Here is a 27,999-nt window from a genome sequence, read left to right on the forward strand (position 1 = left end):
CAACAGTTCATTCAGAACACAGTGATAGACAGTCAGTGCATCATTAGTATTAATGATCCTCCGATCAGTTATTAACTAGTCAAGCTAAATTCTCACTCAGCAGGAGGCCGTGGTTCAGAAGAGCAGAGAATCATTTTACCTGAAACATGTCTTCATCTGTATCAACTACAATGGGAGGTGTGGTGGTGGTCACCCATGTGCACCCAACGCCTCAGAGTGCTGAACCCAAACGTCCTGTGGGCATCCAGAAGTTCTCCAGGGGCTGGCCAATGGCGCTTGGGGTAAGAGTGTTGTAGCGTGATCTGAAGGTGATACAATAAGGTGGATACATGAAAATAATTTTATGTTTGGGTTGTTAGCCAGTTTCATTGACAGATTTTATTTTAAACTTCACGGCGATCTGTAAATGCCCATCACATACACAGACTTATACATACGTATATAGCATACATAGGCTTTTTTTTTCATGTTTATGATCTTCATTGATTTATGAACTCTTCTTAAAGTCTGTAGCCAAGAAACAGCTGGAATGTTAACTCTTCTGTTTTGGTGTTTGTTCTTCCAGACAGTTCAGATCATGGTTGGTCTGTTGGTTCTGCTGTTTGGGATCATTATGTCGATCCATGCGGATACATTGGGAGTTTACAGCGGCATTTTCATCTGGGGAGCTTTGTTTGTAAGTCAACTTTAGTGTGGGTGGTGCCACCTCATGCCTCCCATTTAGACACACCCCTAGCATCTACACACTCCAATACAGTAAGTAGTTGTATGGACCTTGTTGGTTTGCAATCTGCCACTTAACACAAAGAGGAAGGAAGAAGTATTCTAAATAGCAGTAACCTTAAGTTTTTTAGTACAGAGGTTTTCACACCTGATGTGAACCATATCTGAGTACACATGAACCGTACTCGAGACCACCTTTTCTCAATAATCAAACGAGCAGAACTGTCATGACTTGTCCTGAGTGACATTTGTTGTCTTGTTTTATTTTTTGTGTATCACTTTCCTCTTGTGTCGCTTGTTGTTTAGTACTTCCTGTTTTATTTTGTAGTTTCTTTCCTGTATTTTTTACTCTTGTGCTTTTACTTCCTGCCTTTGTCTGTTTCCCGCTTGTTTTCAGTCCCACCTGTGTCTCATTAGTTGACTATCCCTTATGTATATAGCTTTTGCGCTTTCAAATTTCTCTGTGTCCCTGTATCTGTTGTTTTTAGGACTTTTCACCTGTGCTGCACTGAATTTGTCTCTGCTTATTTGGACAATACCTTTGGTTTTGATGTCAATAGTCTCATCTGTTTGTAAGCCTTTGTTCCTTTAATGAAATAAAATTCTGAACTGCTAGCCTCGTCCCAGTGTCTGCATTTGGGTCCCTTGCCTTCAACTTGACATGGACTTTGGGGTCAAGTGTACTCTGGTCTGGGCCCTGGTCCCTGATGTAAAAGCCCCTTAATTAGAGACATTTTAGCTTCACTTTCTGGGAGGCAGTCATGATCCCCGGTTATGCTGTGAACCCAAACTGCACTAAGCATGGTATTTACTGTAAATCAAATATATGTTGAATATGACAAGATTACACACATGATCATCTGTAAATGCTCTTGTGAATTCAGATCAGACCAACAATTTCATGACACAACACAATAGTGTTTCAGCAGCTGATGTTTGGATGGACTGAGCTTCAGTGTTTCCTGGTGAAATCTGTATCCAAATAATATTTCTGTCCTTCTCTGTTGCAGTACATCATAGCTGGATCTCTGACAGTGGCTGCTGGGAAATCTCTGAACCGCTGCATGGTTAGTGACTATTACTATTTAATTATTCTTTCAATACCTCTGGGCTTCCAGGTTCATGACAGTGTATGTGCAAAGCCAAGTGATGACCACTGATACAGAGTCCAACTGAACTAGTGTTACAAACTAAGTGACTCCTGGGTCAATCAGAGAATTGTGAAATACACCTCTATCATTTCACCATATTCACCAAAGATGTCCTGCTTTCAAGGTATAAATCTTAAATATAAATGGACCACAGCTGAGTCCAGGTGTCCTGACTTCTCGTCTCTCTTCTAGGTGAATGGCGCTCTGGGTGTCAGTGTCGTGGCAGCAATTGCTTCCTGTACTGCGACTATCCTCTACTCTCTGGATGCAGCAGGGATTATTTGGTGCTTAAATTATGACTGCTACATATATCAGGTATTCAGTTTGATAGTTGTTTACAACCAGAACTAAACAAAATGGCTACAAATAATGACAGGCATGTGTTATGAAAGCAAGGCCACAACTTTGATCACATTAATAATTTATGGCCATGTAACATTTTCTTCAAATGTCACCAGAACAGTCCCATACCATAGGTCCCAAACATTATATAGACAAACTGAACAAAATGTGAGACGGTGCTGCATCTACTGTCCTGAATTCTGTCTGATTTCACACAGAATGACATGACTCTAGCTGTGTTTGTTTTTGTCAGAGTCGGATGCAGATGTTTTCAGGAGTCTTGGCTGTTTTCCATTTGTTGGAGCTCACTGTTTCAATCACCGTTGCAGGATATGGCTGCAGCGCTACTTGCAATTGCAGTGAACAGGTGAGTCAACCAGTGACTGATAAGTAAATCAGTTTAATCCTCACTTCTCATGTCACTTGGAAATTGACTGATCGACTGAAAGGACATGTCATTACTTTAAAAACTCACATCTTTCCTGTGTTTCTCCTCATATCTTCAGTGGGAACAAGTAGCATGTGATGAATTGATACAATTGAAAGGAAATGTGGATGCAGCTAACTGAGATTCATCCTGTGCGTTTGTCTTGTAGCCACCACCTTTCGTTGTTGTAGCTGGAGAGGCTTCTGTGACTGCACAGGCTCCGCCCATTGCCCAGGCACCACCTGTCCCACAGGTGAGGTCAAATCTGTGAAGTCGTGAGTACATGTGAATACTGTCTATCGGGTTCAGAAGGAAATTGCAACCCCTACATGTGTTTTGCAGACGGTGAGCTACTCTAAGAACCCAGAGGAACCAAGAGCCATCACTCTGCCTGAGCCTCCAATTTACACCACTGTTGTCAACTGAGGACTCTGTCCAAGCAGACGGTCCTGTCCTGAGTAACCTGACAACAATATCTCCCCAAATCTCTTTACGCACCCGTCTTTGAGCAATGTATCAAAATGCTTTTTTAATGTTAACTGAAACCTAATACAAGATGAAAATGTGTCATTCCTAACCTGGAATGTGTACAATTTGACATCAGACACATGATTGTGTGTATGTCTGATCTCATGACAACAAAAGGCTTTTTAGAAAAATGAATGCTATCCTTCAGAGATGATTAAACTGTTTGCTAATGACTGCCCAGATGTTTTGTTTTTATTCAGTGTAGGGAGAAAAGCACAAGTTGTTTTTTTATGTTTGTGCAACTTTAGTTCGTTAGTTACTCTCTCTGTCTGGTAAATGCACACATCAAAGTTTTTTTTTTCTTTGACTCCAGAAAACTCCTCCAGAGCCATAAGCCATGGGGAGGACTAGGTATTTAACCTCTGTGAGGTTATAATTAAGGCCTTGAAGTCATTTCATTCATAAGCGCTCTTGGTTAGAGTCATTGGAGTCACCTGAGGCCAAGTGTAAATGACCACCACAGCAGTGTATCAGAATCAGACATTTAATTGCCAAGTAAGTTTACACATACAAGGTATTTGTCTTGGTATACTGGTGCCAAAAACAGTGATAATGGACTAGGAGAGATTAAAAAAAAAAAAAAAAAGTAAAGTAAAAAGCAAAAAATAAATAGAATATTTACAAGAAAGATAAATATAAAATGAAGAGTGCAAATATGTGAAGGTGATAGTGATAGTCCAGAGAGATGTGAGTTAATGTAATGCATTATTGTATGTGCTTTACGTTAATGTAACATGTATTGGGCGGAGGAGAGGGTCAGGATAAGAGTCCATGTCAGAAGGTAGGACTTAGACCTTGTTGAAGAGGCCAGTTGCAGACAGGAAGCAACTGGTCTTGTGGCATGATATTTTGGTTCTGATGGACCACAGCCTCCTGCCAGGAGGGAGTGTCTTAAAATTCATGTATGTGGGGATTAAGTAGTGTCATAGCCTTTAACCTTTGCTGAGGGATAGTTTCTCTACTTTAAATCACTCTTTCAAACCACTAGTCTTTCCAAAAATACGTGCTATGTGTGCATATATATATTTATACATAAGTACTGAAATTGGTTTAATGGTAATTTGTTGATGGGCCCTAAGAGAAAAGCGCTATGGTTAAGAGTGTGGGCTTAAAGGAGAGTACACCCCCACCCCCCCCTACAGTAAAACCCCACAAAAATGAAACTGAAGGAGATGACATCGCGACATTCGACCTAATACCACCTTCACCAGCGTAAATTTAGGAGCAACACCGCTGTTCTTGTAAACTACGGTAGGCTTTCATTCACCATTATAATCATCATCATCAGGCAGTGTGAGTTTACATTCAGTGTAGATTAAGTGGTCATTGTAACATCTAAGTGCTGGTTACTGGACAGCTTTTGTGTTTGTGTGTTGTTATTGTATATATGTTATATTAGTATTATGTGTATCCTATTTGTTGGCTTTTCACTGCCTTTTGATGTTTTTTCGCAAATACAAAGGAAAAGTAGTTACAATTTTCATTTAAAAAAAGAAAATGCATTTTGTCACTGAACATGGCAATTCACATGAGCTTCTCAGTACTGTTGCCGTTTGTAAGATGTGTATGCTTAAAGACATCATCTCAAGGTGGAAGTCTTTGACGCAGTTTCTCTGGGAAGCATTTCCCGAAAATACACAGACGCAATAATCCAATTATATGGGCGGGGATGTGTCACTCCCAGTTGAACGCTATCAGTTTTCAGCTTGTCAAAATGCACGGCTCGGTTCACAGGTTTATGTAAACCGCTGCCACCTTTTAACCGCATTTAGCGACCATTTGTAGAGATGGTGCGACAAATCCCAGATATCTTTCCGTTGTCTGTCTGTATCATAAGAATTAACTGCGCAGGATTTGATGTGAAAGAGAAACAGAGTTAATAGTTACAAACAACGTTGTCAGAACCATGCACAAGGTATTTAATAGGATGTAAGGATGATGCTCTGTTGTGGACACATGGATAGACAAATGTTAAACATGTTATTTACTTTACTGACATTTTCGATTTTTCTCCAGTATTTGTTGTTGTGAACATTACTGCTGCTGTTCTAGAAACATGTCTTCATCTGTATCTACTACAACGGGAGGTGTGGTGGTGGTCACCCATGTGCACCCAACACCTCAGGATGGTGAACCCCAGCGTCCTGTGGGCATCCAGAAGTTTGTCAAAGGCCGACCAATGATTCTTGGGGTAAGAGCCAGTGTCAGTGTGTAGAGACAGAGCAGTGGACACACAGTGTGAACTGAGGGTGATAACATAAGGTGGGAAATAACATTTAATGTTTGTGTTGGTCACTAGTTTCAGTGACAGATTTTATTTGTGAAACTCTTTCTAAAGTCTGTAGCCAGGAAACAGCTGGATGTTAACTCTTCTGTTTTGTGTTTGTCCCTTCAGACAATTCAGATCATCATCGGCCTGATGACTCTGCTGTTTGGGATCGTTATGGCGATTAATGCAGACACACTGGGAGTTTTCAGCGGCTTTTTCATCTGGGGAGCTTTGATTGTGAGTTATATATAATTTTCATGACTCTGATCACAACAGTTCTTCAGCAGCTGAAATCTGAATATTTCTGTCCTTCTCTGTTGCAGTACATAGCAGCTGGATCTCTGACAGTGGCTGCTGGGAAATCTCTGAACCGCTGTCAGGTTAGTAACTATTATATATACTATTATTAAACCTTTCTCTCAGTACCTTTGGGCTGCTAGGTTCTAGTTCAATAAAGCCCCACTGAACTAGTGTTACAAACTAAGTGACTCCTACGTCAATCAGAGAGTTGTGAAATACACCTCTATCATTTCACCAAAATCTGTAAAAGAAGTCCTGCTTTCAGGGTATGAATAAATCTCAAAATGTGAATGGACCACAGCTGAGTCCAGGTGTCCTGACGTCTCGTCTCTCTTCTAGGTGATCGCTGCTATGGTTCTAAGTGTCATTGCAGCAGTTGCTGCCTGTATTGCGATCCTCCTCTACTCTGTGGATGCTGCAGTAGTTCTTGATTTGCAATGTGTTGACTGCATCAGATTTCTGGTATTCAGTTTAACAGTTTAATAGAACTTAATGCACAAATACTGTACAATCACACTTGTTTAGGAATTTAGCACTTTTTTCCAAATCTAAGGTGGTATTGACAATCAGCACACATACAATACAAACGTTAAAAGATTCAGTCATTCTAAGAACATGTTTTTCTTCCATCCTACATGGTTTGATGAGACTAGGAACGGTACCTATCAAGATATTAATGCCCAAATGCTAATGCCACAATACGGTATTTTTAGGAGTGTAAAAATTAAAAAATATTGTGGCCAAAAACATATAAACACATTATTTCACAGGCCTTAGTTTTGGGATCCAAATATTACATAGACAAACTTTGAACAAACACTGAGACAGTGCTGCAACATCTCTCCTGAATTCTGTCTAATTAGACACAGAATGACACAACTACAACTGTTTGTTTTTGGCAGACTCTGAGCAAGGGGGTTTCGGGGGTCTTGGCTGCTTTCCATTTGTTGGCGCTCATTGTTTCAGTCACCGTTGCAGCATTTTGCTGCTGTGCTATTTGTAACTCCGGTGAGCAGGTGAGTCAACCAGTGACTGATGAGCAATTCAGTTTAATAGTTAAGTTGCGTACAGACTGAATGTTGTGATTCGTGATCTGAAGTTCAAATACACTTAATTATTTCTTTTTGAAATAAATGAGTGGTCTTCATCATTGATAAAAGAGCCACTGTGTTTATCTTCAAGTCTTCAGTGGGAGCAAGCAGCATGTAGGAAAAGACAGAAGCTGAGGAAAACATGGATGCAAAGATTGACTGTGTGTTTGTCTTGTAGGAATCATCGTATGTTCTTGTAACTACAAATAATTCCGTGACTTCACAGGCTCCACCCAGTGCACCTCTCAACACAGGTCAGATTAAGTCTGTAAAGTCATGAGTACATGTGAATACCATCTTTAAGTACAGAAGGAAACTGTAGCTCCCTCTGTTTTGCAGACAGACAGCCACACCCAGAGGAACCAAGAGACCCCACTCTGGCTCCGCCTCCAGCCTACACCGCTGTCGTCAACTGAAGAGTCTGTCCAAACTGACCATCCTGTATCAAAATGCTCTTTTAATGTTGACTGGAACCTAATATAAGATGAGAATCTAAATTCAATGTGTCATTCATAACCTGACATTTGTAAAATGTGACATCAGACGTGATTGTGTGTATATCTGTGTATGTGAGGAGATAAATGCTCTAGTGCATGTATCAACTTATTAATATCAGTTATAACTACACTTCAGTTCCTCAACACAGTGGCTCAGTAGAGAGTGGGCTGCAGTTATTTGATCAACAGTTTCACTTCAGACACTTAGTGAAAGAGGAGCGATTAATATAAAGTTTATGACAAGATGTGTGTACTCTACTGTGACTCGACTGGACTACAGCACCTATGAGTGTAGGTGCTATGTCTCATTTTTTAAGTGTTGCAGTATGATTCAGTTGGAGTCAGTGGGTAATAAAACATGGAAGGAACTTTTTTTTCCCTTAGAAATATTCATAGAAGATAGAAAGCGTGCTAAAACACAGTTGAACCACTACTTGATATGGAAGATACTGAATACCCTGCGTTTATCTTCAAATTAAAATATTCAAAGATTTATTTGAAAGAAATTAATATTAGCAATCAAAACGGGTGTGTCACACAGTAATACTGGCGAGGTAGCAGGAAGGTACTGAAAATAACATTGGTTAAATGGTAAATTGTTGATGGTCCCTAAGTGAAATCTCTATGCTTTATGGGTGTGGGATTGGAGGAGAGTAAACCTCGAGGCCGGCTCTACGCAGGGGCAAGAGGGGGCAGCGCCCCCTCAAATAAATGTCTTGAACCCTCAAATCAAAATTTTAGAAGTTGAGAAAGCACATTTTTACTATACTCACAAAATTAATACATTACAAGTTGACAAAATTATCTGCAGTAGCGGAAAAAAAACGCCGAAAAGGGACACGACGACATTGTATCAGCTTCTTCTCATCTCTCTGTCCCTCCGCTGTGTGTGTATTCACAGGCTGGTCAGCGCACACACACACTCCTCCCCTCAGTCCTCAGTAAAAATCCAATCACTGTTAGCATGCAAATGAGCCAAGACGTAGCCGGACAGTGTGGTGTCAGGTTTCAGCGCGGCCACGGAGCGGGAAGACTCTGAAGAAGCTGCTGCGTTTTCTCAGTCACAACAAGCACAGAGATGAGTCCACGTCCGCTGCGTGTGACAGACTGAAGACAAATGACCGGTGTTTGACAGACCCCTACGTAAAGCCCCGCCCCCGGCTGTAGTTCTGCACTGCTTTGTTTCATTTAATCACAGCAGTTTTTACAAAGTCAGCTTACTTATTTTCCACTCCAGATTCCTGCAGCTCCCAAAGAGCAAGTTAATGCTGTGTAGTGCATCCGTTTTTCAGAGCTTTTAAAAAGTGTAGTGCTGCTCCTGCCTGTGCTAACAGTAGTAGCAATGATGCTCCTGCTAGTACAGAGACAGCAGCTAGGATGGTAGAGGCCTGACTAAGTGCAATCCACTTCTCTAGGTTGGGGTTGGACACATAGCTAACAACGCAATTCAATGAAGACAACATGTTACTATAAGCACAGGGGGAAAAAAGTGCTGGAGCATGATGTGTACATATGATGCCCCCTTCACATTTCTGACTGCCCCCTCATATATGCCTGCCTACAACCGGCCCTGGTAAACCTCCTACACCCAAACATGTAAAAGTGAAACTTAAGTTAAAGACCTCGTTGGATCTCTGGAATACACAACCAAATTCCGCCTACAGCGCGGTAAATTAAGGAGCAACAGCACCGTTCGTGTAAAGCAGGGTAGGTTTTTATTCTGTTACATTCATTTAAAAAGCGAAGGTAGCGTTGTTATTTATATAGATACATATGTATATTTTTAGTAATACATATAGTTGTATGTCTTATGTTAGGCCGTACACTGCTTTTGTTGCGCAATGAAGGGTAAAAGTAGTTTGAGTATTCGAAAGTAAATAAAGTTTATTACTGTTGCTGAATATCGCAGTTCACATAAACTTATGAGCACTGATGTTTGTCAGATGTTTCTGCTGAAAGTCCTCGGCAGTTTTTTGGGAAGGATTTCCAAGAAAGGCACACACAATGATCCAGTAATATGAGCGGAAATGTGTCTGTCTTCCTGCTTCTGCAGCTGTAACTAATCGCTAGGAGTGGCTGGCTTGTCACGGAAAGTAACGATTAATAGAATCTACACATTATTCATGAGAAAGTAAGTTAACAAGTCAGACTCCGCACAGACAGCTTTCATTAATTTTGGGCTTATATGAGTGTGAGGAGGACTATTAAAATGACAGAAACATCTTGATGTTACGATGAAGTTGAACTTCACGTGAAGATGAAGTACCTAAAACTCTATTTTTTTACTTCTCAGTATAAACAGTCAGTATGTCAGAGCAGGAAACTGTTAGTATTTGTTTCTCTGATCAGTTGTTAACTAATTAACCTGTCATCTGACTGAACAGGAAGCTGTGGTTCAGAGGAGCAGAGAATCATTTTACCTGAAACATGTCTTCATCTGTATCATCTACGACGGGAGGTGTGGTGGTGGTCACCCATGTGCACCCAACACCTCAGAGTGCTGAACCCACACATCCTGTGGGCATCCAGAAGTTCAGCAAGGGTCGGCCGATGGCGCTTGGGGTAAGAGCCAGAATCAGTGTGTAGAGACAGAGCAGTGGACACACAGTGTGAACTGAGGGTGATAACATAAGGTGGATACAGGAAAAAAACATTTAATGTTTGTGTTGCTCCAGTGACAGATTTTATTTGTGAAACTCTTTCTAAAGTCTGTAGCCAGGAAACAGCTGGATGTTAACTCTTCTGTTTTGTCCCCTCAGACAGTTCAGATCATGATCGGCCTGATGATTCTGCTGTTGGGGATCGTTATGGCGATTAATGCAGACACACTGGGAGTTTTCAGCGGCTTTTTCGTCTGGGGAGCTTTGATTGTGAGTTGTATCACTTTCATGACTCTGATCACAACAGTTCTTCAGCAGCTGAAATCTGAATATTTCTGTTGCAGTACATCATAGCTGGATCTCTGACAGTGGCTGCTGGGAAATCTCTGAACCGCTGTCGGGTTAGTGACTATTACTATTAAACCTTTTTTTTTAATACCTCTGGGCTTCTAGGGTCATGATGGTGTTGTGGGGCAATATGTGAAAAGCCAAGTGGTAACCACTGATATAAAGCCCCATTGAACTAGTGTTACAAACTAAGTGACTCCTGCATCAATCAGAGAATTGTGAAATACACCTCTATCATTTCACCAAATTCATTAAGGGCACCCTGTTTTCTGGCTGTAAATCCCAAATGTAAACAGCTGAACCACAGCTGAGTCCAGGTGTCCTGACGTCTCGTCTCTCTTCTAGGTGATCGCCGCTCTGGTTTTTAGTGTCATTGCAGCAGTTGCTGGCTGTGCTGCGGTCATCCTCTACTCTCTGGATGCTGTTATTTGGATGCCATGCTATCACTATAGCTATGGTTCCAGGAGTTGCCACTCATCACAGGTATTCAGCTTGATAGTTGTTCACAACCAGAACTAAACAACTTTGCTATAAATAATGAGTCAGTCGATCCTTAGTTGTGGGACCCAGACATTATATAGACAAACTCTGAGACAGTGCTGCAACTACTTTCCTGAATTTTGTCTGATCTGACACAGAATGACACAACTACAACTGTGTTTGTTGTTGCCAGACTCTGAGCAAGGGGGTTTCGGGGGTCTTGGCTGTTTTCCATTTGTTGGCGCTCATTGTTTCAATCACCGTCGCAGCATTTTGCTGCAACGCCACTTGCAACTGCGGTGAACAGGTGAGTCAACCAGTGACTAATGAGTAATTATGTTCAGTTGTGTAATAGCTTAGTTGTGCACAAACTGAATGTTGTGAGTTGTGATCTGAGGGCCCTTTAAAAATGTGTGGGTACATCTCATGTGACCTGGAAACTGATCCTGAAAAGGCACCTCATAACTTTAAAACCATGTGTCCGTCTCTCTTCACATTGTTTCCTGTGTTTCTCCTCACGTCTTCAGTGGGAGCCAGTAGCATGCAGGAAAAGACGCAAGTTTAGGAAAAGATGAATGCAGTTAACCAAGCTTCACCCTGTGTGTTTGTCTTGTAGGAATCATCGTACGTTCTTGTAACTACAAATACTTCCGTGACTTCACAGGCTCCACCCAGTGCACCTCTCTACACAGGTCAGATTAAATCTGTAAAGTCATGAGTACATGTGAATACCATCTTTAAGTACAGAAGGAAACTGTAGCTCCCTCTGTTTTGCAGACCAACATCTACACCCAGAGGAATCAAGAGACCCCACTCTGGCTCCGCCTCCACCCTACACCGCTGTCGTCAACTGAAGAGTCTGTCCAAACTGACCATCCTGTATCAAAATGCTCTTTTAATGTTGACTGGAACCTAATATAAGATGAGAATCTAAATTCAATGTGTCATTCATAACCTGACATTTGTAAAATGTGACATAAGACACGTGATTGTGTGTATATCTGTGTATGTGTTGGCTGACACCTGGCTTGCGGTGATTGCTCATTTATGTTCTTGAGCAGTCAGTGCCTCTCTCCTCTTCAGGTTACTTGGTTGGTTTGGAATTTGGGTGATATGTTTTTCTTTACACTTATGCTTTTTCACATATCCACACACTACACATATTACTGAACTTTTTTTTTTCCCTTAGAAATATTCATAGAAGATAGAAAGCGTGCTAAAACACAGTTGAACCACTACTTGACATGATATGGAAGATACTGAAAAAACCCTGCGTTTATCTTCAAATTAAAATATTCAAAAATTTATTTGAAAGAAATTAATATTAGCAATCAAAACGGGTGTGTCACACAGTAATACTGGCGAGGTAGCAGGAAGGTACTGAAAATAACATTGGCTAAATGGTAAATTGTTGATGGTCCCTAAGTGAAACCGCTGTGCTTTAGGGGTGTGGGATTGGAGGAGAGTAAACCTCCTATACCCAAACATGTAAAAGTGAAACTTAAGTTAAAGACCTCGTTGGATCTCTGGAATACACAACCAAATTCCGCCTACAGCGCGGTAAATTAAGGAGCAACAGCACCGTTCGTGTAAAGCAGGGTAGGTTTTTATTCTGTTACATTCATTTAAAAAGCGAAGGTAGCGTTGTTATTTATATAGATACATATGTATATTTTTAGTAATACATATAGTTGTATGTCTTGTGTTAGGCCGTACACTGCTTTTGTTGCGCAATGAAGGGTAAAAGTAGTTTGAGTATTCAAAAGTAAAGTTTATTACTGTTGCTGAATAATAAATGATAAATGATAAATAAATGATAATAAATGCTCACATAAACTTATGAGCACTGATGTTTGTCAGATGTTTCTGCTGAAAGTCCTCGGCAGTTTTTCTGGGAAGTATTTCCAGGAAAGGCACACACAATGATCCAGTAATATGAGCGGAAATGTGTCATAGCAAGCTGAGTACTATAAGTTTTCAGCATGTCGAAACATCCACATATTCATTGCTTGACTCAGAATTATATAAACCGTTGCCACCTTTTAACCGCATTTTGCGACCATTTTAGGAGACGGTTTGACTAAACTTGACAAGTGAGAGCAGAAGTACGACTTGTAAATGTGATCCACGACTCGGGTCCAGTGTTGTATCGACCAGCACCGACCACCATATGTTTATTTTCCATGTCGTCATATTTAGTCGCGCTGCTTTTCTACCCTCTGTCCTTATCTGAGCCTAAAGCAAGTTATCTGGTTTTACTAGACCTAAAATCCGCTGTCTCCTTAAGGTCTTACGACGGTGTTTATCAACTCGGTGAGTCAACACAGGATTTCATGTGAAAGAGTTGATACAAGCGACGTTGTCTGAACCATTAATAAAGTTCGTAATATGAAGAGAAGAAAGGCTGCAGCTCAATTCAGTTACAGCGACTTCCAAAAATCATATAACTAGAAATGATTTCCAATTAATAAAGTGATGCTGAGGATATACTGTAAATAAGTACAGGAGTTATTTTGAAGTTCCTTGCTGAATACGTATTTTTGCTCTTTTTTTCTGATGGCAAACAAATATTCTGAATATGTGATAAAAGTTACTGTAATGTCAGACTGAAATGTTTAGTTATAATCATGGGAAGTTCAACATGGCGTGAATAAAATAATCTTTTTTCAACTTTAATTGTAAAAATGTAATCATTTAGTGTGATAAACTCTCCCTCCGTTTGTTAGAAGCTCTGTTGTGGACCCATGGATAGGAACAGTATTGAGTTGTATTTAAAATACAAATCAGTTCTGACATAAAGACACATCAGCCAGTATCAGTCCTTCCTCATTTCCTCTGTCTTCCTGCTTCTGCAGCTGTAACTAATCGCTAGGAGTGGCTGGCTTGTCACGGAAAGTAACGATTAATAGAATCTACACATTATTCATGAGAAAGTAAGTTAACAAGTCAGACTCCGCACAGACAGCTTTCATTAATTTTGGGCTTATATGAGTGTGAGGAGGACTATTAAAATGACAGAAACATCTTGATGTTACGATGAAGTTGAACTTCACGTGAAGATGAAGTACCTAAAACTCTATTTTTTTACTTCTCAGTATAAACAGTCAGTATGTCAGAGCAGGGAACTGTTAGTATTTGTTTCTCTGATCAGTTGTTAACTAATTAACCTGTCATCTGACTGAACAGGAAGCTGTGGTTCAGAGGAGCAGAGAATCATTTTACCTGAAACATGTCTTCATCTGTATCATCTACGACGGGAGGTGTGGTGGTGGTCACCCATGTACACCCAACGCCTCAGAGTGCTGAACCCACACATCCTGTGGGCATCCAGAAGTTCAGCAAGGGTCGGCCGATGGCGCTTGGGGTAAGAGCCAGAATCAGTGTGTGGAGACAGAGCAGTGGACACACAGTGTGAACTGAGGGTGATAACATAAGGTGGATACAGGAAAAAAAACATTTAATGTTTGTGTTGTCACTAGTTTCAGTGACAGATTTTATTTGTGAAACTCTTTCTAAAGTCTGTAGCCAGGAAACAGCTGGATGTTAACTCTTCTGTTTTGTGTTTTTCCCTTCAGACAATTCAGATCATCATCGGCCTGATGACTCTGCTGTTTGGGATCGTTATGGCGATTAATGCAAACACACTGGGAGTTTTCAGCGGCTTTTTCGTCTGGGGAGCTTTGATTGTAAGTTGAATCACTTTCATGACTCTGATCACAGCATCTGAAATCTATATCCAAAGAATATTTTTGTTTGTCTCTGTTGCAGTACATCGCAGCTGGATCTCTGACAGTGGCTGCTGGGAAATCTCTGAACCGCTGTCGGGTTAGTGACTATTACTATTAAACCTTTCTCTCAGTACCTCTGATCTTCTAGGTTCATGATGGTGGTGTGGGGCAATTAGAGCAAAGCCAACTGATAACTACTGATATTGAGCCTCAGCTGAGTCTCGTCTCTCTTCTAGGTGATCGCTGCTCTGGTTCTCTGTGTCATAGCAGCAGTTGCTGCCTGTATTGCGACCATCCTCTACTCTCTGGATGCTTCAGGGATTCTTTATTTCCCATGCTATGACTATAACCATGATTATTCCTGGCATAATTCCTGCTACACATATAAGGTATTCAGTTTGATAGTTGTTCTCAACTAGAACTTAACAGACTTAGTTGATCCATCGATCTTTCACTTAGTAACTGTCCCCTGACAGCTTAGCAACTAGGTGAGGTGAGTCTACTTGAGAGTGGTAAGTAACCTGCTTCAAAGGACAAACAGGTTCATATCAGTAGTTAACTAGTCCTGGATGCTGACTATAACACGGCCCAGGGTTACACCAGATCAGTCAGCTGAAGTCAATTATTTGTTTTGTTCCTCAAATCCTTTGAAAGTGTTAAAAATTAAAAATATCAAGGGCCAAAAATATTTAAAAACAAATATTTTATAGGCCTTAGTTTTGGGATCTATTCATGATAAATGGTGATGCAATAATGACTAAGGTTAAAGATTACAGAGTCCAAACATCTGCTACTTCTTTCTAACATAGTCCCCCGCTGGATGCTCACTATAACAGCTGCAGCTGTAGGCTTGTTGTGACACTTAAACAGGACAAAAGGATCTGAGGAGAAGAACAAACAAGTGAGTTCAGCAGATTGATCTGGAGTAACTTGGGACTGCATTATAGTAAGCATCCAGGACTAGTTATTTACAGATATCAACCAGGTCTGTGCTTTGAAGCAGGTTACTTACCACTCTCAAGTAGACCCACCCACCTACATTATAGAGACAAACTTTGAACAAACTGTGCGACAGTGCTGCAAGTATTCTACTGATTCTGTCTGATTTGTATGAATGTTGAAACTACAACTGTGTTTGTTTTTGCCAGAGTCGGACCATGGGTTTTCAGGGGTCTTTGTTGTTTTCCATTTGTTGGCGCTCATTGTTTCAATCACCGTCGCAGCATTTTGCTGCAGCGCTACTTGCAACTGTGGTGAACAGGTGAGTCAACCAGTGACTGATGAGTAATTCAGTTAATAAGCAATACATTTTTTTCCAGTGTAGTTTAGTTGTGTACAGACTAAATGTTGTGATCTAAAGTCCAAATGGCTGGTTTTCATCACTAATAGAACAGGCAGCATAGTGAAGCACTTAAAAATGTGTGGGTACATCCCAATACTCATGTGACTTGGAAATTGATCCAGAAAGGACAACGTTGTCTCCTTACATCTGTGTTTATCCTCACATCTTCAGTGGGAGCAAGTAGCCAAGACTGACCCTGTGTGTTTGTCTTGTAGGCACCATCGTATGTTCTTGTAACTGCAGATACTTCCGTGACTTCACAGGCTCCACCCAGTGCACCTCTCTACACAGGTCAGATTAAGTCTGTAAAGTCATGAGTACATGTGAATACCATCTTTAAGTACAGAAGGAAACTGTAGCTCCCTCTGTTTTGCAGACAGACAGCCACACCCAGAGGAATCAAGAGACCCCACTCTGGCTCCGCCTCCACCTTACACCGCTGTCGTCAACTGAAGAGTCTGTCCAAACTGACCATCCTGTATCAAAATGCTCTTTTAACATTGACTGAAACCTACTACAAGAACCTAAAAATGCCAAACGACTGGAGGCAAAGAACAAGCAGGTGTTTTATAATATTATATACCATTCTTGTGTATCCTGTTATAACGGATGGTTATAATATTACTCTTATATGTAGGCCCACTATACTTTTGCTGATTTTGCTTTAAAACACACCACTATGATCACTTGAGACAGTACTAAGTGCAACACTGGTCACAGGAACTGCATGACACTGCTTGCCTTTTTATTCTTTTTTTTTTATCTGATACACTTCAGGTTATTTATTTCCTACTTTTCACTTAATTAGTTGTGTGTGCTTTGATCCTGTCTTTCTTGGCAATACCTACATTTTCCCTCTGAGGATTATCTTACCTTAGTTGTAGGCTTAAGAGCCCCCATTATTGAAAAAGTATACCTAAGTACAGTGTATTCTATCCACATACTTTTGGCAATATAGCGTACCAAAATATAAAGACAAGGACTGATAAACAGAGCAAAGACAGTGCTGAAGACCAATGAAGAGATGTGGTGAAAGGAAGTCAGCTCCAGCAGCAGGTTTTCACTTCATATCACATGTTTACTGCTGCTCTCTACTGGTCGCTGGTCGAACGTTAAACAGTCTTCTCAAAGTTATCACTGATTAATCAAGTTGGGTGTTAAAAAGCAAATTAAAACTAAACTTCAGTTCCTTAACACAGTGGTTCAGTAGAGAGTGGGCTGCTGGCATTTGATAATCAAGCTGTAGCGGTTGAATGTCAAATATTTGACTATTCCTCGTCAATAAATGTAATCGTTTCTCACAATGAAATCCAGAACACAAGTAGTTGATAAACTTTTTCAACTTTGCATTGGGTGATTCAAGTAAACTGCAGTCTTCAACATAATCCTCATCCTTATCTCTATTTTATGTTTTGTTTAGTTTTTTTTAAAATCATACCATTGTCAGGTGATGCTGTAGTTATAAGCAGAGTTTTTCCACTGCTGATGCTTTTATAAAAAATTAGTGGGCTGCTATTTTTCTATTTTCTGCTATTTCTGGAATGTAAAAAGACATCGACAAATGGATATAAGTTAGAAAGATCACAGTAATTTTCTTCAGTTTTTACACGAACGGTTTCTTACAAACAAAAATCTGTTTCTAAGATGTATCAGTTAAGTCAAAGAAATCATGGCAACAATTGATGTATAAAACAGATTAAACAGATTTCTGACTGGTAGCGTCTTTTTCTTTTTTGTTCTGCCACAGTACATCAATGCAGAAAGTATTTCTGAGGGATCCAGCATTAATGTCATGACATGCAAATAACCTGTATCTTTAAAATGTGCTGAACTTCTGTCATACTTTTCCAGTGTAGTAATACAATTCAATTGGAGTCAGTTTGCCATTTAAAAAACATATAAAATAGAAACCGTACTAAAATACAATAAGGCCCTAATTTATCTAGTGTGGGAATAATTGAGGATATTATTTAGTATACTGCTTTTAGTGTAAGTTCTAGTAATATGGGCAAAGACGTAGGAAGGAGAAATAACATTGGTTAAATGGTAATTTCTTGATGGTCCCTAAGTGAAACCGCTGTGGTTAGGAGTGTGGGTTTGGAGGACAGTAAACCGCCCCCTCTACAGTCAGCCATATAAAACTGAAACTAACGGAAAAGGCATCACTGGATCTCTGTGGAATATCCAACTTGATACTACCCTCACCGAGGTACATTAAGGAGCAACAACACTTTTCTTGTAAAAGGGTAAGTCTGCATTTATTTTATTTTATTATTCATACATGATTCAATTTTACATCCAGTATACCTTCAAGGACTAGTGTTGCATATAAGTGCTGGTTTGATAGTTACTTGATAGTTTACTGTGTTTGCAAATTGTTATTATATATATACGTATGCATATATATATTATTAGTATTAGTATTAGTAATTAGTATTATATATACTTATAGTTGTATGTCTTGTGTATGGTTTACACTGCTTTTTTGTTTTGCGCAATTAAAGGGGAAAAGTAGTTTGACTTTTCAAAAGTAAATTGAGTTTGTCACCGTCATTGAGCATGGCATTTCACATGAAGCTGATCAGTAGGATGTTTATGCTGAAAGATATCATCTGAAGGTGAAAGTCTTTGACACAGTTTTTCTGGGAAGTATTTCCTGAAAAGACACAAACGCAACAGTCTAGTTTATATGGACGTGTGTGTTATTTCGAGCTGAGCGATCTCAGTTTTCAGTATGTCGAAGCAGGGGGCTCGGCTCACATGTTTATATAAACCACTGCCACCATTTAATCACATTTCAGACCTTTTTTTTTTTTTTAAAGATTTGCGACTAAACTTTATAACTAGAAGCAGAGCACCATATGTTTATTTATTGACTGTCTTATCATTTATGGTCGCGCTTCTTCTCTATCCTCTCTTGCCTTTTGCTATGACGCAGTTTCAACACACCCAAGAGATCTTTCGCCATGTGAATTCACTAAATTTCACAAATTCAGTTTCACTAAGCGGATATATGTCATAAGTATTTATCGGTTCAGTGAGGTAAAGCAGTATTTTCAGTTATTAACAAATTAACCTGTCATGTGACTGAGCAGGAGGCTGAAACATGTCTTCATCTGTATCTACTACAACGGGAGGTGTGGTGGTGGTCACCCATGTGCACCCAACACCCCAGGATGGTGAACCCCAGCGTCCTGTGGGCATCCAGAAGTTCAGCAGGGCCTCGCCGATGGCGTTTGGGGTAAGAGCCAGTGTCAGTGTGTAGAGACAGAGCAGTGGACACACAGTGTGAACTGAGGGTGATAACATAAGGTGGAAAATATTATTTAATGTTTGGGTTGTTCACTAGTTTCAGTGACAGATTTTATTCTAATCTTCACAGCGATCTGTTAATGCCTATCACACACACATTTGATTTTTATAATAATTTTCTTTTCTCATGTTTATGACCTTTCATTTGAACCTTTATTGTGAAACTCTTTCTAAAGTCTGTAGCCAGGAAACAGCTGGATGTTAACTCTTCTGTTTTGTGTTTGTCCCCTCAGACAGTTCAGATCATGATCGGCCTGATGACTCTGCTGTTGGGGATCGTTATGGCGATTAATGCAAACACACTGGGAGTTTTCAGCGGCTTTTTCGTCTGGGGAGCTTTGATTGTGAGTTGTATCACTTTCATGACTCTGATCACAACAGTTCTTCAGCAGCTGAAATCTGAATATTTCTGTTCGTCTCTGTTGCAGTACATCGCAGCTGGATCTCTGACAGTGGCTGCTGGGAAATCTCTGAACCGCTGTCGGGTTAGCGACTATTACTATTAAACCTCTCTCTCAGTACCTCTGGGCTTCTAGGTCCATGACAATGTTGTGGGGCAATATATGCAAAGCCAAGTGATAACCACTGATATAAAGCCCCATTGAACTAGTGTTACAAACTAAGTGACTCCTGCATCAATCAAAGACGTCGTGCTTTCAGGGTGTAAACCCTAAATGTGAATGGACCACAGCTGAGCCCAGGTGTCCTGACGTCTTGTCTCTCTTCTAGGTGATCGCTGCTATGGTTCTCAATATCATAGCAGCAGTTGCTGGCTGTGTTGCGGTCATCATCTACTTCATGGATACTGCATTGATTTTCGGATATAGGGTATTCAGTTTAATAGAATTTAATAATATGGCTATATAATGAGTCAGTCCATTGATCTTTGATCTAGGTGAAGTGGTTCTACTTAATAACCTGCTTCAGAGGACAAACAGTAGCATATCAGTAGTTAACTAGTCCTAGATGTTTACTGTAATGTAGTCCAGGGTTACATCAGATCAATCTGCTGAACTCACTTGTTAGTTTTTCTCCTTAGAATCATTTTCTCTTGTTAAAGTGTCACATTTTGTTTGGAAATACCCACAGCAAGCCTACAGCTGTTACAGTGAGCATCCAGCTGTTAGAAAGAACTAGCAGATGTTTGGACTCTGTCAGCTTTAGCATTAGACATTACTGCATCATCATTTAGTTCAAACCATGATTATATCATGAATGGGTCCCAAAACCAAGGCCTGTAAAGTAGCTGTGCTCAGATCCTATGTTTTCACATTTTTCAGCTCTTGTTACTGTTTCATTTTTATAGCCTCAAAAACACAGTCTGGGGAACCATGTTTGGTTATCAATATCTTGACAAGTATTATTCCTAGCCTCATCAAATGTTGTGGGATTGAAGACAAAAAATATATTAATGCCCAGATAAGATGTAAAAAAAAAACATAAAGGGACAAAAACATAGATAAAAATACTGGAATTGAACACTACTACTACTAGTACTTTCCTGAATTCTGTCTGATTTGACCCAGAATGACACAACTACAACTGTGTTTGTTTTTGCTAGAGTTGGACCCCGGGGGTTTCGGGGGTCATTGCTGTTTTCAATTTGTTGGCGCTCATTGTTTCAATCACCGTCGCAGTATTTTGCTGCAATGCCACTTGCAACTGTGGTGAACAGGTGAGTCAACCAGTGACTGATGAGTAATTCAGTCTAATATCAAATGCATTGTTGTCCAGTGTAGTTTAGTTGTTTACAGATTGAATGTTGTGATCTGAAGTCCAAATTGACTTTTTCTTCATTTTTTGATAAATGACTGATCTTCTTCACTAATAAAACAGCAGCAATGTAAAACATTTAACAATGTGTGGATACATCTAATGTGCCCCAGAAATTGATCTGGAAAGGGTGTGTCTTTACTTTAAAACCATGTGTCCCTCTCTCCTCACATTGTTTCCTGTGTTTATCCTCACATCTTCAGTGGGAGCCAGTAGCATGCAGGAAAAGACACAAGTTCAGGAAATCATGGATGTAAGATTCACCCCATGTGTTTGTCTTGTAGGCACCATTGCACATTTTTATAACTGCAGAAGCTCCAGTGACTGCACAGGCTTCATCCAGTGTGCCTCTCCACACAGGTCAGATTGAGTTTGTAAAGTTCTGAGTACATTTGAATAATGTCTTTAGGTTCAGAAGGAAACTGAAGCTCTGTCTCTTTTTCAGGCAATAAGCAACACCCAGAGGAACCAAGAGACCCCGCTCTGCCTCAGCCTCCACCCTACACCACTGCTGTCAACTGAAGAGTCTGTCCAAACTGACTATCCTGTATCAAAATGCTCTTTTAATGTTGACTGAAACCTAATATAAGATGAGAATCTAAAAAAAATCTGTCATCTGTGTCACTCCTAACCTGAAATTTGTAAGTGCAGTGATGTTTCTTGTTTTATCCAGGGAAGGTAGAGATTTCTGTTTGTGTAAAACCTTGCTTTACATAAGAGGGTGATTCAGTAATTCAGCATTGCACAACCATAAAGTTCACGTTCACATTAAAATGGATTTTCCCTTAACATCTCCTCCCTTCCTCTATTCACTCCCACTTACCCCTCATTTCCCCTCCTCTGCAGTTTTCTAAAAGGATATCCCCATGCTCTACATCCAACTGCAACAAATAAAAAAAGTCAGAACTTTAGTTACAAGAAACACTGGATCCTACACATCCCATAATGCAATGTAACTGTAATTTTGGTTTATCTTATCTTAGTTGAGGCCTTATGAGTCCCCTTTTTTGAAGGAGTACACCTAATTACAGTGTATTTTGTCCACATTGTTGTCGAAACACAGCATACCAGATAAAAAGAAGAGGACAGATACACAGAGCTGACTTTTGCAGAAAGACACAGAGCAAAGACAGTGCTGCAGACCAATGAAGAGATGTGGTGAAAGGAAGTCAACAGCAGGTTTTCATTTCATATCACACGTCCAGCTGCTGCTCTCTACTGATCTCTGGTGGAATTGAAACAGTCTCATTGATAAATCCTCATCATGAAGAGTTCAGTGTTAGAATCAAATTAAAACTACACTTTGGTATTACTTCACAAGTAACAAGTACTTGTGACTGGTGGTGCTTTTCTCATTTTTGTTCTGTCATAGTACATCAATGCAGGAACCAGCACAGTATATCTGATGGATCCAGCATCAGTGTCATCAGAGCTTGAGGACAGACAAATGAAGTGTATCTTTGAAATGTGCTCAGCTACTGTCTTATTTGCCAGTGTAGTAACACAACTCTGCATTGGTTTGGAGTCACAGGGTCACAAGACATGGAAGCTGTTGAAAAAAACTGCATTTTTCTTTGAGAATATTCATAAAAAATTGAAAATGCAGTAAAATACTATACTATACTATACCATACTGTTCTATACTATACTATACTAAAAATAGGTGTGTCTCATTTGTCTAGTGTAGTAAGAATGTCTGGTATTGATTTGGTGTCACTAGGTCACATGACATGGAGGGACTTAAAAACTGCTATTCTATTAATCTTCAAATAGAGTGGTGCAGATATGAATCCTAAAACCCATAAATAAGTTAGCATTAAATCACTTTAGTTCCCTTGTCACAAAGACAATAGGTTTTTTGAATGGGTTTTTGGTTAGATATCTGAAATAAGGTCTGACGTAAAATCTTCCTCTTGGTTTTATTTCGGTGTTCCCTCCCCTTGTGTCTCCAGTGTCCTTGTCGAGTACTTCCTGCTTTATTTTGTAGTTTCTTTGCCTTGTTTGTCTCACATACTTTGCTTCCTGTCTGTCTCCCCCCCCCTGTTAACCTGCCCATGTTTTAATAACATGGGCAGGTTAACAGGAAGGTATTGAAAATAACATTAGTTTAGTGTATTTAATTTGTTGAAATGGTTAAGAGTGTCAGCTCAGAGGAGAGTAAACCCCACCCCTTTTACACCCAACCACAGACTTTGTATAAAAGTGAAACTGACTGAAAACATGTTGCTGGATCTGCAGTGAACCTCTTCACTGAGGTAAATTAAGGAGCAACAACACTGTTCCTGTAAAGCAGAGTAAGTCTTTATTCACCATTATCAAAAAGTATAAGTAGCATGCGTTTACATTCACTATACCTTCTGTTAGCGTAGCATAGTACTAATTAGCAGATTTATGTGTTGTGTTTGATAATTACTGTTGTTTTATTGTATTTGCATATTGCTATTATCTATAAATCTACAATTACGGGGGAAACGTAAAATTAATTTTCAAAGGTACAGAAAGTAAATCATTTTTTTCATGGTTTACTTTTTTAATGCATTAATTTTTCAGCTCTATTGTTTTCAGTCTCCTGCAAAAGCTGTGTGTGTAGACTGAGTGTTTCTCTTGGTTTCCTGTGAATCTTTCTGCAAATTCTGGTAAAGACAAACCAGCACCTACTTTCTTCAACCACCATGAGTCACAGTGGCAGAGGGAGGAAGACAGAGGACAGGATGTTGACTCACATTTTATTTTATTTTTTCCACTGAGATATTATTGAGTTTATGGTGTCTTTGCTTTGATGAACATTACTGCTGCTGCTTTAGGAACAGTACTTAGTTGTATTTACAATATAAATCAGTTCTTTACGAACAGTTATTTAATAATGGAAAAGAACCAGTAAAAGTATGAGCTGGGCTGATAAGGTGGACAAGATAAATTTATAAACAAAACCCATCCCTACAGCTGGTTAGTGGCCTCTGATGAGTAAAAGGTCTCTTCACTAAATCTTGTTTAACCAGTGTTATTTTGTGATTATCGTTTTTATTGCTCACAGTGCGATTACTCACAAATATGAGGGATTCTTTAATTTAAAATTTAATTTAAAAATAAAACAACACATGGTTATTTCTGTAATCTATATTTATTACCATTTATCAGTAATAGTTATAGTAATAGAGTTAAGATGAAAAAAAATATCAATGTGTTTGTGCTGAATGTTGATTTATGTGGTGCTCCTAAAACTTTCAGTGAAGAGTGTCGGTGCTACTAGTGGCAAAAGTTAGTCTAGAGCCCTTGTATAATATGTATAAAGAGAAGCCTAACCTTCTTAAATATACCATACATTTACAAACATGCTGAAAACCGATGACCTTTAGCACAACAACAGACAACTGAATGGAATTTTCTCACAGTTTCAAAAATATATGGTTAGCCTGTACTCTACCTCAACGACCGGATGAGGGTTTCAGTAAACGAGAATGGGACTCACATGGGACACCACATGCCACCAGAACAGCTCAAATGCACATTAGCATTTATTCTATTTTCTAACTCTGAGTCTGGGACTGGCCAAGAACCATTCTTCCACAATATATTTGGTGTTTTGATGATGGTGGTGCAGAGCGCTATCTAATTTCTCTGTGATCAGTTGTTAACTAATTAACCTGTGATCTGACTGAACAGGAAGCTGTGGTTCAGAGGAGCAGAGAATCATTTTAGCTGAAACATGTCTTCATCTGTATCAACTACGGTGGGAGGTGTGGTGGTGGTCACCCATGTGCACCCAACACCTCAGGGTGCAATGCCCCAACTTCCTGTGGGCATCCAGAAGTTCAGCAGGGCCTCGCCGATGGCGCTTGGGGTAAGAGCCAGCATCAGTGTGTGGAGACAGAGCAGTGGACACACAGTGTGAACTGAGGGTGATAACATAAGGTGGATACAGAAAAATAAGGTTTATGTTCATGATCTTTCATTTGAACCTTTATTGTGAAACTCTCTCTAAGGTCTGTTCAGTGCTGGAAACTCAATCAGTAATTCACTTCCTGAAATTATTGATAGTGATTGAGATGTGTCATGTACAGCATCCAAAAATCATCAGATATGAAGAAGTTAGTATCAAACAACCACCTGGTACTAAACTTTCAAAATTCATTAAATCAGCTGCATGAGAGGGATTCTACTTTTATTGAAAGTAAATCAATTATTACTAAACCTCAGCTTAGTGGAAAGTCCAAGCAAAATCAAGTGAATTCAACTGCTTCTTTCATTTTGTTTCAAATTTCACAAGAGTTTCTATTTGAGACCAGCAGAATTAATTCTTCTGTTTGGTTGAAAAATTCAAGTTGCTGATTTTCTTAAATGCTGAAAATCCTATGCGAACCATTATCCTCATGACGATGATCTTCAGTTTTGTGTTTGTCCCTCCAGACAGTTCAGATCATGATCGGCCTGATGACTCTGCTGTTTGGGATCGTTTTCATGGCTCACGCAGATACAGTGGGAGTTTACAGTGGCATTTTCATCTGGGGAGCTGCAATTGTGAGTCATATCATTTTCATGAGACTGATTATTACAATGCTTCTATAGCTGATGTTTGGATGGACTGAACTTCAGTGTTTCCAGATAACAGAATAGAATAGATCTCTTTTTAAAAATTATATTAAATATATAAATATATATATAGCAGATAAAAATATTAAATAGCCAAAAATAAAAAATACAGTGGTATAGTATAAAATGATAACAATGTAAAGTGTAGAGTTAACAGTGAAAAGTGAAAAATGAGAGCTCTGCCACCCTCACCAGCCGTTGCAGGTCCTTCCTGTTCAGTAGGTAAAGAGTCAGTCAGCAGGTGGTGAAATCTCTATCCAAAGAATATTTCTGTCCTTCTCTGTTGCAGCACATTCTAGCTGGATCTCTGACAGTGGCTGCTGGGAAATCTCTGAACCGCTGTCTGGTTAGTGACTATTACTGTTAAATCTTTCTTTTACCATTAAAGGCTACTGTCAGGGTGTCAGCTCTGAGCCAGGGCTTTTTATTTTGTAGTTCAGTTGTGTTTGTATTATTTCCTGTTTTATTTTGAAATCACTGACCTCCCTCTTGTTTCAGGTGTCTTGTCTTCCCCTTCCTTCTGTGCTCCCTCCTCCTGGTGATTACCTACCCCGCCCTAATGTGGTTCACCTGTGTCTCATTGTCTGCCCTGCTCCTGTGTATTTAGTGTCTGTGTCTCCCTGCACTCCCTGCTAGTTTGTCTTGTGCCTTTGCCAGACCTACCAGCCTTCGTGTAAGCCACCTATTCTCCAGTAGCCACAGTTTTTGACCATTGCCTGTGTTTTTGACCTTTTGTACCGCTGCCTATCTGACTGCCTACCTGTGTACCGACTCTGCTGGAAATAAAGAACCTTGTTTTGAGAAATGTGAAATACACCTCTATCATTTCACCTAATTCTGTCAAAGACTCTGTTTTCAGGGTGTAAATGTTGACTGCAAATGGATCAGAGATGAGTCCAGGTGTCCTGACGTCTTGTCTCTCTTCCAGGTGAACGGCGCTCTGGGTGTCAGCGTCTTAGCAGCAGTTGTTTCCTGTATTGCAACCATCCTCCATTCTCTGGATGCTTCAGGGATTACGTGGAGGCCATGCTATGACTACTCTAATCTCCGGGAGGGAGGGATGAATTATGACTGCCTCTTTTATCAGGTATTCAGTTCATTAGTTGTTTACAACCAGAACTAAACAGCATGGCTATAAATAATGAGTAATCCAGTTATGAGTTAATTTACTTCTGGCTGAAGTAGCACATGAGTGAGTCAGTCCAGGGCTAATCTGCTGAACTCACTGTTCTGTTCCTCAAATCCTTTTCTCCTGTTAAAGTGAAGAAACCAAAACATTCTCAAAATAATGAGAAATTCTCAAAATGACAAAACGAATGAGACGCCAGTCATTATTTTGACACTCTAACTCATTTTGAGATAGAGAGAAAAAAAATCTCTCATTATAATGACTTAACAGATCTTTTTTCGTATTCCTACTTGCTACCCTATTTATTAATATTGTACAGGCCAAGCATTATTTAGACAAACTTTGAACAAAATCTTAGACATGGCTGCAACCATCTTTGTTTTTGCCAGGCTCGGACACAAGGAGTTTTGGGGGTCTTGATTGTTTTCAACTTATTGGAGTTAATTGTTTCAATCACCGTCGCAGGATATGGCTGCTGCGCCTCTTACAGTGAAGAGGTGAGTCAACCAGTGACTGATCAGTAATTCAGTCTGATATCAAATACATTATTCTCCAGTTTCCATTGTGTGCAAATGTTGTGATCTGAAGTCCAAACACACTTTCTTATTTTTCTATAGATCGCTTTCTCCTGTTAAAGTAACTGGTTCATCACTAATAAAACTGTAGCATAGTAAAAGAGTTACAAATTTGTGGGTACATCTCAGTACCCTAATCTTACCTTTCCTCGCTTCTCATGTTCCCCAGAAATTGATCTGAAAAACATGTTTCTCTCTCTCTCCTCACATTCTTTCCTCTGGTTCTCTTCATGTTTCTGTGAGAGTGGGAGAAAGTAGCATGTGAGGAAAAGACACAAGTTCAGGGAAATGTGGATCCAGTGAACTGAGATTCACCCTGTGTGTTTGTCCTGTAGGAATCATCAGTGGTTTTTGTATCTGCAGATGCTTCACTGACTAGACATGCTCCACCCAGTGCACTTTTCCTCAAAGGTCAGATTAAGTCTGTAAAGTTATGAGTGCATGTGGATAATGACTGATAATGTTCAGAGGATAACTGCAACCCTTATGTGCGTTTTGCAGACATTGAGCCACCAGAAGAACCACTCTACCATAACCAGTCAATGCTGCTGTCATCAGCTGAAGAGTCAGTCTAAACTGACCATCCTGTGACAAAATGCTCTTTTAATCTTAACTGAAAGATAATATAAGATGAGAATCTAAATTCAATGTGTCATTCATAACCCAACATTTGTAAAACTAAACATCAGACACATGATTGTGTGTATATCTGATGTCATGCAAACAAAAAGCTTTGTTTAAAAAAAGTGCTATCATTCAGAGATGATTAAACTGTTTGCTAAAGACTGCAGATG

General features: G+C 39.7%; 2 protein-coding genes across 15 annotated transcripts; both read left to right on the plus strand.

Annotated features, from left to right (window-relative positions):
• Nucleotides 1-4: 4 nt before the first annotated feature.
• Nucleotides 5-11,691, plus strand: LOC108874742 (uncharacterized). Its single transcript, XM_051074599.1, has 15 exons — nucleotides 5-281; nucleotides 566-676; nucleotides 1,734-1,790; nucleotides 2,067-2,189; nucleotides 2,470-2,583; nucleotides 2,813-2,896; nucleotides 2,986-3,057; nucleotides 4,394-4,422; nucleotides 5,224-5,362; nucleotides 5,567-5,677; nucleotides 10,273-10,329; nucleotides 10,622-10,759; nucleotides 10,950-11,063; nucleotides 11,373-11,448; nucleotides 11,534-11,691. Exons 1-15 carry the CDS (start codon nucleotides 147-149, stop codon nucleotides 11,608-11,610), a joined length of 1,437 nt encoding a protein of 478 aa, XP_050930556.1. The 5' UTR covers nucleotides 5-146; the 3' UTR covers nucleotides 11,611-11,691.
• On the plus strand, nucleotides 8,701-27,995 carry LOC108874755 (membrane-spanning 4-domains subfamily A member 15). Of its 14 annotated transcripts, XM_051074181.1 has the most exons (10): nucleotides 8,701-9,035; nucleotides 9,382-9,459; nucleotides 13,943-14,071; nucleotides 24,704-24,752; nucleotides 25,319-25,429; nucleotides 25,791-25,847; nucleotides 26,430-26,588; nucleotides 27,020-27,127; nucleotides 27,541-27,616; nucleotides 27,707-27,995. In XM_051074181.1, exons 3-10 carry the CDS (start codon nucleotides 13,986-13,988, stop codon nucleotides 27,778-27,780), a joined length of 720 nt encoding a protein of 239 aa, XP_050930138.1. In that variant the 5' UTR covers nucleotides 8,701-9,035; nucleotides 9,382-9,459; nucleotides 13,943-13,985; the 3' UTR covers nucleotides 27,781-27,995. The 14 variants fall into 14 exon arrangements, 12 of the variants coding, with proteins under 12 accessions (XP_050930138.1, XP_050930136.1, XP_050930134.1 ...); XM_051074177.1 differs by lacking the exon at nucleotides 9,382-9,459 and having other exon boundaries at nucleotides 8,751-9,035; XM_051074180.1 differs by lacking the exons at nucleotides 8,701-9,035; nucleotides 9,382-9,459 and adding an exon at nucleotides 12,362-13,069.
• The last annotated feature ends 4 nt before the right edge of the window (nucleotides 27,996-27,999 follow it).

The sequence above is a fragment of the Lates calcarifer genome, linkage group LG12 (genome assembly GCF_001640805.2).
Source record: "Lates calcarifer isolate ASB-BC8 linkage group LG12, TLL_Latcal_v3, whole genome shotgun sequence".
Lineage (NCBI taxonomy): Eukaryota > Metazoa > Chordata > Actinopteri > Centropomidae > Lates > Lates calcarifer.